Below are 14,373 nucleotides of genomic sequence, written 5' to 3'. Positions count from 1 at the left end.
CTGGCTGGGACCAGGGGCCATGGGGCAATGCTGGCTGAACCAAGGCCAGGGTTCTGCTCTCTTCCAGGCTTCAGGGAAGATGGGAAGGAAAGAAGATGAGGAACATGGAGAGGAAGAAGGCAAAAAATTCAGCTCTACACACACAGACACACATCACACACAGACACACACACACTCATTGCCCAGACTATTTTCCCAGGAGGCTGTGGTGTCTAGAGAGAGGAGCCCTGGACACCAGGTCAAGCCACACACCCCCAAGCCTCTGTTTCCTCATTTGTAAAACAGGGCCAGCTACAGCTATGCTTTCTGAACTTCATGGGGCCGTCGTGCAGACAAATGAGAATATTTCCAAGGCACTTTGAGCCCTTTAGAAATGGGTCCCCACCAGAATGATAACAAGGAATCATCCCCATCATTTGCCAGTTGTCACTGGGAGCCCCACTCCATGGGAAAATGTTGAAAAAGGAAATGAAGGTAATAATACAACGAGGCTGACTAGGTATAGCAGCACGACAGAAGTGGGGTTCTGTGGCTGGCTGTGCTCCCCAAGGTCCCCAGATTAAAGCCTTCGAAACAATGGGAAGCAATTCTGCCAGAAAGAAGCAGGGTGAACATTATTCTCTGCCCGGCCCTTCAGATTCTGGCAAATGGATTCGAGATGGAGAGCCAACAGGCCCCGCGTTAACACTGGGCATTAGAACAGATGTCCATGAGGGCAGACCCTGCGGCAAATGGTAGGGGCTGCAGAAATGCTGAACAGCAGCAGGCCGACCCCCTGAGAGCCTGGGAAGGCCTGCAAACCGCTCCCCTCTCCTCACCCAGATGCCCAGCTTCCAGCAGCAGCTTGGCCCCACCCCCTGCCTGTCGCCAAGAAGAAAGGGAAAAGGAATGAGTTCAATGTCCAATTCCAGATCACAAATCTAGGGTCTTGGGGATCATTTAGCCCAAAGCCTCATCAACCAGGTGATCTGTTCCTCTTTGGGGAAATGACTCCTTGGGGAGAGGGGGGTGCCAAGGAAATCACGTCAGAATTGGAAAGGACTTCAAAGTCATCATTATTTCTTAAAGGTTCGCTTTACTATCCCATCCCCTTTGGCTTATATCATGATGCTGGGAGCATGAGATGAACAGCCTCTGCTACCAGCCATACCTGGGGAATGAGCACGGCAGGAAGAGGGATCTAGAAGGAGAGAAAGCAAATGACAACAGAAAGGAGATGAGGGAGGGAGGAAGGGAGACCGAGGCTGGCCTCCCAGGAGCAGTGGGGGAGGCCCGGCAAATGCTTCCTTCTACAGCAGGGATGGAGGCCCTGACTGACCTAACCCCGGCCCCCCCCAACTCTGCAGAAGACACACGAAAACCTTTAAGTCAGTCTCTGGGAATCCATGGTCTCCTTGGAAAGGGCCATCACTGTTTTCCGGGAGTAGAGGGAGGAGGCAGGGAACTAAAAAACCACGGCCTCGGCAAGGTGGGGGAGGACTCACCTTCCCCTGAATCCGGGTACCAACACAGGTTTGAGGCCTTGGTCCCCTTTAAAGAAGACTTCCTCTAATAGTATGGCTTGCTGAAAAAAGTCCTAGCCTAGAAGACCTGGGTTCAGTTTCTGCCTCTGATGTTTCCCAGCTGTGGGACCTTGGGCAGAAGTCCCTCCATCTCTCTGAGTCTCAGTTTCCTCACTTGTGAAAGTGAGATAATAATATCTAAGCCCCTTTACTCACAGGGCTGGTGTGAAGTTCAAATGGAATAAGGCGCTTTTGGCAAAGCCCAGAGCATTTTATAAACATCTGTGTGTCTCTTTCCTGACTGACTTCCCAACTAGAGAGTACTCTCCACGCTCCTGTAGCTGCCCCCATAATTGTGATTGGCTGGTCCCCACAAGCAGCCCCAGAGAAAAGGAGCAGCGTCCTTCCCACCCCAGCAAGGTGCCCACTTGGCAGACAGCAGGTACATGAGGGGGTCAAGGCCTTCTGTAGACTTTGGCTTGTGCAGGGTGGGGGTTCGCAGGAGCCCCTACGCCACCCTATCTAGCTCATCGCTTCATTCCCTGCTTCTTCCTAAGCGGGCTTATTGTTGGGAGAAAAAGAATAAAAAAGGACAAACTCCCAAGAGCACCCACCCACACACACACACACACACACACACACACACACACACACACTCACTCACTCATACACTTGCGGGTGCCTGCAAACCCTTCTCTGTTTACCCAGCGAAGAGCACAGCACCTGTGTGAACATCTGTCCCGCACACACTTAGAAACATTAGGAATGCTAATTAATTATCTGGTGCCCTGGGATGAGGGCAAGAGAGAGGAGCAAAAGCAGCAGCTGAGAAGAGGAGGCATTTTCCAACGTGTGATGGGTGCTGTGGGGATCGCTAGGACAAACCTGTCTGCATGCGGTCAAGAGAATAACTGACTGTGCATGTAGGCAGCAAATAAATGTATCTGCCTCCCCTCCCCCCTTCAACTCCAACACTCCTCCCAGGCCCCCATTTCTCACTCCTATTTTACAGAGAATGCTTTGCATACAGGAGGGGCTCAGTGTGTGACTGGATTGTGGACCTCCACGTTATCTGTTCTCTAGCAGGACACTGACAAAGGAAGGACAAACACCGGAAAAATCCTCCCCGCGGCTCCATGTGTTCTGGGGGGTGATAACCTGGCCTGCCAATTGTCCAGAAGTAAAGGCCATGCAGTGAGTGGTCAGACTTGTCATTTCGAAAAATAGAAAGCCAGACCCAGAGAGCCTGAAGAAGCCCAGAGAGAAGATCCCCAGCTCTGGGAGGACCAGCCGAAGAGTGAAAGCAAGAGTCTTAGGCAGCTTAATGGGCTCTGTCTGATTATCTTGGCCATCTTAGCAATGAACAATGGCTTTGTGGGAGCCTGTTGTCAGTGATCGCAAAAAGGAAAAACCAAGGGAGAAGCAGAGCTCAGGAAATGAGCTGTGGGAGGTAGGGACCAGACTGGTGTGAGGGGACGTGGGGGTCAGGGGAGTAAGTGCACTCTGGGCCAATAAAGCAATGAACAGAAGCTCTCTGGGCTGCCCCCAGAACAGCAGGACACCAAAGGCAAAGTCCTGGAGGCAGCTTGAGGCTACCATCGCAGAACAAGGGTCTGGCCCAGTCTGATGTCCTCTGGCTCCAGATTGCACATGGATGACTCTTAGGAATGGAACAAACATGGGAAAAAGAGCCACTCCCAGGGCACTGGGTGTTTCAGGAGTCTACTGACTCATCACGTGGCCTATCACTTGACATCTATGAAGGGCACGGCGTGCCTGAATTAAAGGTACGTTCTATGTCCTCAGGAATCGTGCTGTCAGAGAGATGCACCAGTGTGCATGGACTCTGGCTCCAAAACGTTCTTACTGAGCATCCCTGGCAGCATTATCGGATTGTCCTGCCCTTCAGAAGCATCCGATCCAAAAGAGATGACAATGAGACAGTGGTAAGACAGGCCCACACAGGTGTAGCCTGCTGGAAGAAAATCCAATATGCAGATATCCAAATTCTCTTACGGGAGAAATGGTGTGAATTACAAGAGGGTTTTCTATTTTACCAAAGGGATGAGTGAAGGATTCCTTCCACAGTTAACTGCCTTACACATTTTAAATAATTTCACTCATTTTAAATAAATTCACTCATCAATAATTTCATTCAAACACTCACTGGGGACACGACAAGGTGCATCTGCATTGGACAGGTTGGTAATGGATACTTTTTGCAGGCGATGCCACGCAAATGGCTTCTGGGCCCTGGAGAAGATGGAATGTGGCGTGTGAACTGTTAGTTCAGAGAATGAGGAAAAAGTGAGAGGAAGAACCGTCATTAACCTGGGGGAGCTCTTCCTAAGTCCTGGAGGTGGGGGGACGTCAGGCCCTCAAAGGCCTGAGAAGAAACATGGGATCATGGGCCGGCCTCCGAGTGGGGAGACTTGGGCTCACAAGTAGGTCTGGCCTCTGACACCGACCAGCTCCACAACCCCAGCTCAGCCACTGCGTGTCTTGAGACACCCCACCTCCCCGTACAAATAGCGGTGAACTTCCTACACTGGGCTGCTAGGTGGCGCCATACTGCCTAGAGTGCTGGACCTACAGTCAAGAAGACTCATCTTCCCAAGTTCAAATCTGGCTTCATACACTTACTAGATGTGTGACCCTGGGCAAGTCACTTCACCCTATTTGCCTCAGTTCCTCACCTGTAAAATAAGCTGGAGAAGGAACTGGCAAACCACTCCAGTATCTCTGCCAAGAAAACCCCAAATGGAGTCACAAAGAATCAAACACGGTTGAAATGATAATATAACAAACGATCCTCCACTGATTAAATTACAGGTTCATTTTTTATAACAAGGAAAAGAATATTATGATCAAGGCAGAGGGACCCTGGCCAGCTCCAGAGAAGAGCTGAGGGCAGGGACAGGATGACCTGGCAAACAGATGAGTGTGTATGTAGACCGTTTTACCGCTTGAAATTAGGACTGTTGTTTCTGGGAGGAGGTCAAAGGAGGGAGGATGCAGGAGAGAAAGCCCCCCAAAAATGGAACCGAAGCAGAGCATTTAAAACCCGTTACCATCTGGCTCCCCCAAACTTGCCAGGCTTACTGTCAGCTACTCCTGGGACCCCCCATTTTCACAGCATTCCATCTTCCCTCCATGCCTTTTCACAGTCTGAACCCCAGAATGGTAAGGTCTCCCCTCCTCACCTCCACCCAGAGAATCCTTTCAAGGCTCAAGGGCCATCTTCTCCGGGCAACTTTTCCCGCTCCCCTCGAGTTACCAACGTTCTCTTTCCTCAAATGACTCCAGACAGACAAACCCTTTCCATGTTATATTCCCACCCCAAATCCCACCCTTCCACCCCCTCCATTTTCAAAGCCCGAATCCCTTCATGAATGCTTGCTGGATTGGAGAGGAGAGCTCCTGGGTACCTCCACAATGGCCTTTCCAGGTAATTTTCAGGCTCCTGGGGCCAATCAGAGGAGGAAGGGAACATGGCCAGATCGCCAAAGATTCCCCACCCCTGAGTTACACACTTCATACTACCTGTCACCAAATACGTCAATCAAAGCCCCCAGGTTCCAGTTCCCCTTTCTGTATCAGTGAAGGCTCCCAGGCCACTGCAGTCAGCTGCAGAGCTGCATCCTCAAGAGAAAACTCAGGAAGAGAACGATGTAAAGAGCAACCTGCAGGCCAGGGGGCAGTGGGGTCTGGTTCTGCTACTACTACACATCACGGCAATTTTAAAACATCGGTTTCTTTTTAATTGTAAACTTAAGCATCCAGAGGCACAAACAGTTCAGTCTACAAAGAAATGAGGATTGTGCATGAAACTGTGGACATCCAGCATGTGGCTTTTCATTCACACTGGGCCTCCCCTCTGCTCTGTGTGCGGCCCCTCCTGAACCTCCACAGCTCTGTGTATTTTAGAAAATGCTTCCCTTGCGCCCTCTGCTTCATCTTCTTCCTCTGTAAGCCTCCTTTCCTACCCCCCACCAAAAAGACCTCATTGTCACTCTGAGCAGAAAAGAGTCCCTCTTGGGGTCTTATTTTCTACCACTGGAAAATGAGGAAAACATTCCTGTTCATTCACCTCACAAGGGTTATCAGGGATAAACAGCCCACAAAAATCTCTACACAAGACTCATGTAGTATAGTTCCCACAGCCCAGAGCAGGATTATGGCAGAGGGGTTCTCACGGCCACCAGGGACACATCCTTCCCTTCCCTCCCTGGAGGCCCGGGTGGTCTTAGGAGAAGGTCATGACAATGAGAGGAAGCCTGGAGGCCATTGCCTGTACCGCCTGGATCTCCCTGAGGTCCTGTACTTCCAGGCCAAAAGAGGTCACATAAGCCACAAGGGGGAAGTAGGTTTTCTACACTATTTTTCATTTTAGAATTTCTCTTCCAGAATGCCAAATGAGGCCTAGGTCCTCTACATTCACTTATGTGGCTCAGCGTGAGGAGGAGGGTCCTCAGTTAGCTCTTCCCCACAACAGAATGGGCGGCCTCAGGAGTTGAGGATCCCCATATTGGAAGTCTGCAGTGGAGCCTGCTCTGGGCCACTGCAGGGGTCGGTCTTATTAGGGCACAGGCGACTGCCGGACAGGATGCTCACTGAGCCCCTCGGTGACTCGGGGATTCCACAGAAAAGACAGAGAAGAGCAAGTTTTCCTTCAGAGGCCCTGACTTCACAGGGTCCCAGCAGCACACGACAGCAAGGCCCGGGTCTCTCTTCCTGGGTGCCCTCTGCCTCCTAATGCCACGGGGCAGACCACACGCCACCCCCCTTGGCAGGGAGGGGGTCCCCACCTTCACAGGTCATTTCCCCTCCCAACAGAAGCAGATCAGGCAGCCACGCTGGGCCTTGAGGCTGACCCTGGGGAGCACGTCCTCCAAGCAGAAGCTGCCAGAGACTCACTGCTGAGATCAATCAAATCCTCTCCATCTCCCTTTACTGACTTGAAGGCGTAGACGCTGACTGTTCTGGCTCATGAATCCCTCTCTGAGCAAATGTGAACTCAGACCCCCCGAAGGCAATGGAGAAACGATGGCGCTCCAACCCCGGCACAGCTGCCGCCGCCACAACGGAGATGGGGCTGCTGCCCGCCTTCGCAAGGGCGAAATAGCATTTCGAGGCAGGGGGGCCCATGACAACAGACAGGCTCCCACCATGAGCCACCGAGGGCCAGGGAACTTGAGAGGCTCTGAGGTTCGCTTATGAGGCTCGGGCCCAGCATGCCTGGCGCTCGCTCATTTTAATCTGTGCCGCAGCAAGCCTGACGACACCATGTTCCGCACCCGGGCAAGGCCCTAAAAAGCCACGGGAGTGGCGACGATGATGGAGCCCACTGGCCACACACCCCGGGAGGAAGTGGCAATCTGATTGGGGCTGGGTTTCCAGCTGCTAGAGATGCCTCTCCTTCCTGACTCGGCTGCAGCCACCAGCTGGGGCCAAAGAAAAGCAACGCAAGATCCGTGGCTCGAGCCTGGTCCCAGAGCCCTGCTTACGCCAAGGGTCCCACGGGCTCTGGGGCTGCTATCTCAAGCCTGGCTATCGTACCAAGGGGGCCAGCAGGCACAAAAGGCACACCCTGGAGAAGAGAGTCACAGCTATAGGCGTTTCTGCCCTTCTCCCCTGGCTGCTGTGAGCACTGTATGGGTTGTGGGGGTGGGGGGGGACTGCCTGCTCCTGGAAAGTGCTCCTGTGGCTATTCAGCCTAGATCTGAATCCCAGTTCTGACACTTAATAGTTATGTGAGCCTAAAAATGGATGGACTTCACATTTCTGGACCACAGTTTTCTCATCAGTAAAAGGGAATAAATAATGCTCACACTAACCTAGCCAACAGCAGTGTAGGGAGGAAAGCATTTCCTAAAGCCTTCAAGCAATATAGAAGTGATTAATCAAGGCAGGGTGGATGGGCGTCTCTGCCTAAAGGCGCTAGACACCCAGTGTCATGTTCTGTTTCCTGACCAGATGGGAAAATAGCCTCAGAGGTCCTTGTAGCCTCAGTCCAGCTCTGATCCAGGAAGGTCACCTCTGTGATTTAGCAGGCTGTCGTGGGGGCCCATTTCCTGGTCCCTTCCCAAGGATCGGACAGGCTGGTGGGGGTCATAGAGAGAGGGAGCCTGAAGCTCCCAAGCGGCCCACGGTCTCTGTCCAAGGCTGGCCAAGATTCCCAGACACCTCACAGACCTTGTGGACAATGCCAAATTTCACAGTGGAAGCTGTGCACTCAGGACCCAGGAGAAGACACTGTGGTCTGCATTGGCGCACCAGGACCTGGCCAGGAAACCACCTCCCCCAGGAAGCCACCACTTACTTGGGCGTTCCCACTGGAAGAAGAGGGACAAAACCACCCCAACCCAACAATCTGAAAACAAAACAACAACGCTGCCTGTGACCTGACTTCTAAGCCTAAATTAGCTTTCATCTCCAACATCTCTAAGAAGGCTCTTGTGCATTCACCTCTGCCTCCCAAACACATCCCACGCATACGTGTCATAGAAACACCTTCCCATCCATTCCTATATTGGCTTCAGGCTCTTCCCTAACTCCATCTAGGCGGGTGTCTTAGTAAACCCTTCCGTTCTCTTGAGAGCAGAGTGTCATATGTAATCAGTCACTTAGTACATGGTCCTTGAAAACCACAATGCTGACGAGATCTGGTATCAGGGAGAGATCAGTCGTTTGCCATTTACAAGCTGGATGGCTGTGGGCAAGGGGCTTCATTCATCCTGGAAGCCTCAGTTTCCTGACCTGTAAAATGGGGATAATCCTATCTGGGCTGCATCCTTAAGGACTGCTGTGAGCAAAGTGCTTTGCTACCTTATAGGGCATCACAGAAATGTGAGTTCTCACACTCCCTTCTGTCTTCCTGAGAGTGAAATACAAAAGAAGAGAGGTGGTCTGTGCAAGGACAGACTACAAACCACCGACTGCATCCAAATGCCTCCAAGTCCTGGCCACTGTGTGACAAGGATTCTGGGTACTACTACCTGGAGCCTTTGCCCACCTACAACCCGTGACTGAATAGACGACCTGTCCAGTGCTGGCACCATTGCCCATCTTCAAAGCTAGCCCAGTTTCCTGCACTTTATAAATACGTCTGCGTAGTCCTGCATCCTCTATCAACCCACCACTGTCTGGCTGGCTGTGAGTAACTCATTCACATTTTCCACAATAAATCTCATAGCTGGGGGATATTAGGGTCTTGGAAGAACCCCTGCCCTGACTGGTTTCCTATTACACCAAGGATTCCTAACTTGAGGTCCACAGGCAATCTGCTTATGAGTCCATGGATAGATTTCAGGGAATCAGTGAAATTAGACAAGAAAAAAATGTACATCTTTATTTTCATTAGCCTCTAATTAAAATTTAGTTTTTCCTTGAATTATTTAAAAATGCTAATCTGAAAAGGGGTCCCATAGGCTTCAGCAGGCTTCCAAAGGGGACCATGCACACTGACATACAAAAAGGATCAGAATCTCTGCATTAGACAACACTAGGCAGTAGATCCTGCATTTCCCTCTGGAGACAGGGGACCAGGGTGGGCTTCCGAGAATTACCTGGTTGTCTGCTTACCTTGGTTGACGGGTCACAGGTAGGACAGTCATACCTCTGGGAACACAGCAGCATAGACACACAGCAGGAGTATGGCAGCTACTGCCTGCTTTCAAGTCTCCAAATTTGATCTCCCTTCATCATCTCCCTAGTAGATGCTGCTCTCAGAGCTGAAGCCTCAGCAGACATCCTGTCAACTCCGATGCCCTGGGCACCCAGAATGGTGCTGACATTGGAAGCCTCCAGTAAACACAGCTGCTTTAAGAGAACTGGGGAGTCTGACCATCTCAAGGCAAGAACTGATGATGACCATCACGGACCAGAGCCCTATGGGCTAGTGTTTCATTGACAGTCACTACTCATTTTTCCATACAATTCCAAAATACTTTGAAAGTTGATGGATGCAATCTGCCATGTCAGGGCAGAAAGCATTAAGTGTTCCATGTTTAGGGCAGGAAAACAAGAGAGATTGGAGGAGGCAAGGTAGGACAGTAGTACCAGACTTCAGAGTCAAAAAGCTGAGCCCAAGCTCTACAACTTAACTAGATATGAGACTTTGGTCAAGTCACTTAACCTGATAAGCTGGGAAACTATGCCAAGTTTAAAGGCACAACAGAGAATAAAACAATTTCCACATCAAATATGTACAGATTGAGTGTCACAGCATCTAAACACTTAATGAAAAGCAAACAGAACTAAAGGGACATGTAGCAAAACAATAATTGGGGGGGGGGGCGACTTCCAACATGCCCCTTTCAGACTTCAACAAATCTAACCAAAAATAAAAAAGCAAGAAAAAAAAGCACGAGTAAAATTTTAGAAAAGTTAGATATAACAGCCTTCTGGTGATTACTGAATGGGAAATACATTATTTTTCAGCTTTGCATGACACCTTTGCATGGTTATGTAACCTCAAGTCTCATTTTCTTCACTGTAAAATGAGGATAATACCATCACAATTTCCCTCATAGGGTATTTGTATGAAGTTCACATGAGATTATATGGGCAAAAGTATTTTGTCATACATACATATATATGTATGTATGTATGTATATATGTATGTTACAATTGTAACTCTTCAATAAATCACCTTTAGTTTCCCAGTCACAGGTTATAGCCCACAATTCATTTAAGCATTAAAAAGTTGCATGTTACCTTCCCAATAGGAGAAGAGCCCCAAAAGTAATACAAAGCACCATCTGAAGTTAGTTTTGAAGGTAATTTAATCTCTCTCATCTAACCACTGATCTCACCAGCCTCTGACTCAAATGGCCATGGCCAATGGCCATTTCTCCCATACTCCCACACCTTAAGTAATGCTGGGAGGTTAGGGAAAGACCTGTCATGGTAAGGTGAGAAGGTGACAGTTCACTATCTAATCTTCTGGGAGGGAAGAAGAGTAGTAACTGGATTAAGCAGCTGGGCCATTTCTAAGAAGGGAAAAGGAAGGAATGGACCAGAATACCAAGCCCCAGGCAATATTCTCATTTCTGAGAGACACTATTCTTTGGTATAATCTCGATTACAGTCTCTTCTAGGAGGGAAGCCCTCCCTCCAAGCCCCATTGTATTTTGTTTAGACAAGAAAACATGTGATGCTGGGCTGGACTCTTTTTTCCCTTCTTAGAGCCTCCCTTACTTAATGTGAAAAATAAACAATACTCCTCTGTCCCAATTAAAGGCACCCAAGTAAACCCCTGGACAGCAAGAGAAGGACTAGAAAATTCAGTTGCTAAGGTAATTCCAGATAGTCTGGTAAAACAGAGGCCCAGACAGGAAACATCAGCTATTTTAAACCTCTCTTCAGCCAGAGGCCTGTCCCAGTGAGGAGATGACCTGAGGACAAGGACCAAGAAGGTTTTTAAACAGTCACATTCTGCCAGAAACACACTTTAAATTTTAAAAATTAAAGCACACCATTTCTTTATAGCCACTTTGGGCTAGCCTTTGAGTCATGTCAAAACCAAAACCCCAAAAAAAAAAATCCTAAGAAACTGAACCTCAAATCAATAGCCCACTTTAAGGACAAACAAAATTTGAAACATTTCCCCTGCACTCCCATTCCCTCTTGAGTAATGCAGAGGTTAGGGAAAGACTAGTCAGGCTCCCCACTTATTTGCAAAGAGCTCTAGGCTGGGGAAGACTAACTAGGATCACTTCTGAGGTTTAACAGGGCCAACAAACAGGGGAGACTGAGTTCCCAGAAAATCATCAGGTGATAGATACCACCTGCACTTCAGGTAAATGCAAGTCCCAGAAGGGAAACGCTGAGATTGCAGAAAGGCAAATTAAAATTGGGTTCACAAAGCACTTTTCTCACACAACTCACTTGGTAGGCAATATAAATAGGATTATTTCCATTTAAAGATAAGAAGTCTGAATCAAGACTTGCTCAAGGTCACTGGAACCCAGATGCTCTTCCTCCAAATTCTGGCCTCTTTTCCACCCGGCAGAGGCCCAGCCTCACTATCACCTGACCTGCAGTTTCTGAGTCAGGACCTATGATGTCATCACATTAGCCAGTCAGGGGATAAGTGTCTCCCCCAGAGAGAGGATACCATAAGATCCCCCACTGACCAAAATAACCCCTGGCCCCCCAACGCAGGCTTTCCCCTGGTCTCCACCATCTTACTTTCATTGGGCAAATCCTCTGGACCCAGGCGGTCGGATGGTGCCAGCGGGGTACTCCTGCTGTCGTCCAGAGTCAAGATGAGCGGGACGTCATCATCCATGCTCCCAGCCATGGCCTCCCCTCCTGCCAGTTTCAGGATGTGGCGCTGAGGGTTTCAAAGAGTCTCTTGCTCAGGCTCCTCTTCAAAACTGCTGCCCTACAGATGCGTCTCAAAGACTCTGCCATCAGGGGCATCTTCTGGAGTTTTACAAGAAAGAGAAAATGCAGGGCGCTCTAACAAGAATAACTCTTTCTATTTTGAGAGTGCCCCATACCAAAGAGCCCTCAACATTTCCAGACCCTTATTTCATTCTCCTTCCCCACACAGTTCTGAGGCAGATTTCATGGGGGATGGGGCCAGGTGGGAAATAGAAGCCAAAGGCCAAGGCCGAAGGGCAAATTTAACAGTAACACACCAGAACAAGAAATCTGGTCTGTGATCTCCCTCTACATTTAGACATTCCTGCCCTGTCTACACTTCCTTCTATAAAGTTAAGTAATCACATCTCCAGTGACAGGCAGCTAGTAGTACAGTGGATGGAGTGACAGAGTCTAGCTATGTGACCTTAAGCTTACCTTCTCTCTGCCTCAGTTTCCTCAATTGTAAAGTGGAGATAATAATAGCAACCACCTCCCAGGGCTGCTCAGGATCAAATGAGATAATAGTTGTAAACAGCATTCGGTACAGTGTCTGGCATGTAGTAGCAGCTACAGTAAGATGTACTCCCTCCCATTCACAAAACCCTGAGAAACATGTGGCCCTCAAGGAGATCTGAATGCAGAAATTTGCACCTGACAATTTATTCTATGGCATGTAATCTCAGAATCTTAGAGTGGCCATGCGGTCCAGCCTGACCTGGACAAGAATCCCCTCTAAAGCCTCCCTGACATGAGGTCATGAGGCCTCTCTTTGCTGAGAGACACCTCCTCAGACAGCCCATTTCCCTTTTTGGACAGCTCTCACCCTTAGGAAGTTGTTTCTTTTTACATCAAACTAGGGCTTCCCTCTCTGCAAGTTCCACATTTTACTCCTAAATTCTGCCCTCTGGGGCGAAGAAGAAGGAGCCTAATCCTTCTTCCATGATGATTCTCCCCGCTCCCCAAATACTTGAAGACAGCAAATTCTTCCACTTTAATCTAGGTCAAGTTCCTTACTAAACCTTGGGAAAAAACCCCTTGGGTCTCAAGCAACTTTCCCAACAAATCTATCCAACTGTGACCAGGCAATCCATTTTATGCAAACCCATCCACCTACCCCCAAATCAAAGCCTGGGGAGTGACAAGAAGCAGCAGGAGAGTGGAGCAATTTCTCAGGATGCAAATTTGTTGTGCACAATGGCAAAAGTGCCCATCGTGGCTACATTGCCGCCATCTTGGGGATGGAGTCTGGGTATGGGAGGGTGAGCAAAGTCAGGCTCAACTGCCTTTCCGATTGGATTAGATGGGAGGTGAAGGGCACCCCCACAAGAGATACTAATGTGACACTGACTTTATTACACTGCCATTGTTAATTTTAAGGGTGGGAAGATTTACCAAGCCTACTCAGCTAAGCTAAAAAGGAAGGTTTCCTGGAGGTCAGAGCCACTGACTGACCTCTTACTCTCTCGGACCCAAGGTGGGGGCTTGAAGGCAAGCTCTCCAAAATCAGGCCTAGATGTTTCTATGCTTACAGTGCCTAGGCTCACATGATGGCACCTTGGAGAGCACCTGCCCATTTGACTTAGAGGAGAAAGCTGAGGCCCCCAAAGAGCAGGCACTGACACAGTCCTGATCAAAGGCAGGGCACTACTGCCACTCTCCTTCATGGGAAACCTGTTGATCTCTATCCTACCATCCATGGACAAGTAGGAAGAAGGCTACTATACAGGTGGTCCAGGTGCCTGAGTGTTGGATTTAGAGTCAGAAGGCCAGGTTTGAAACCTAGCTCGGACACTTCCTGCCCCGTGACTCTAGGCAAGCCACTTCACCTCAGTTTCCCCACCTGTAAAATGGACTAGATACCCTTTAAAGTATCTTCCAGTTGAAAACCTATGTTTCCTCTGAGTGTGTGTTTCAGAAAGAGGGACAGGCTCTGTCCACTCCCATATCTGTGGGATTCCATCAACTGGCTGGAGGGGGGGGTGCTGCTGGTGGGTTAGACCAGGTGAGCCACTGAGTGGATGCTGGAAGGGAGAGGAAACTCAGTTTCGGGAAATTCCAAACAGCCTGGCTATTTAAAATCCTCCTGTTCCAGGCAAAGCCTTCCAAGTGCACACAAGGAGAAGGTGCAACTTCTCCCCAGAGCGAGGGGTAGATCTGGGAGCCACCCCCCCCTAAAAAAAAGCTAAGGGGCATTCATTATGTTTGTGTCTTGGACAAGTGAAGGAGCAAGAAGAGCATGTGAAAGAAAAGGAGAAGAGGGATGAGGTGGGATGAAGGGAGAGGTGAGGAGAAAAGAGAACAGGGTTCGAATTCTTCCTGTTCTGCTCAGAGGCTGGGGTGATCCTTGAGAAATCACTTCATTTTCCTTCGGCTTCAGTTTCCCCATCTGTATGATGGGGGTCATTGGACTATCTGGCCTGGGGACCCTTCCTGCTCTAGATCTAGGATCCTGGGAAGGGATGAAAAGATGGAAGAGGGGTGAGGAGCCCGGGGTCAT

The 14,373-nt window shown here is 49.4% G+C and overlaps 1 protein-coding gene across 3 annotated transcripts in view; it reads right to left on the bottom strand.

Annotated features, from left to right (window-relative positions):
• TPCN1 (two pore segment channel 1) overlaps nt 1–14,373 on the bottom strand; it is a 54,005-nt gene that overhangs the window by 39,513 nt on the left and 119 nt on the right. For all 3 annotated transcript variants that reach the window (XM_020978090.2, XM_020978089.2, XM_078154330.1), the window contains exon 2: nt 11,697–11,933. In XM_020978090.2, coding sequence (XP_020833749.1) covers nt 11,697–11,808 — 112 coding nt within the window. In that variant the 5' untranslated portion in view covers nt 11,809–11,933. The remainder of the gene's footprint in view (nt 1–11,696; nt 11,934–14,373) is intronic.

Source organism: Phascolarctos cinereus, unplaced genomic scaffold, assembly GCF_003287225.1.
Source record: "Phascolarctos cinereus isolate Bilbo 61053 unplaced genomic scaffold, phaCin_HiC Scaffold_4;HRSCAF=312, whole genome shotgun sequence".
NCBI classification, from domain to species: domain Eukaryota; kingdom Metazoa; phylum Chordata; class Mammalia; order Diprotodontia; family Phascolarctidae; genus Phascolarctos; species Phascolarctos cinereus.
The sequence above is the reverse complement of the archived record's forward strand: the minus strand, read 5'-3'. Positions and strand labels throughout refer to the sequence as shown.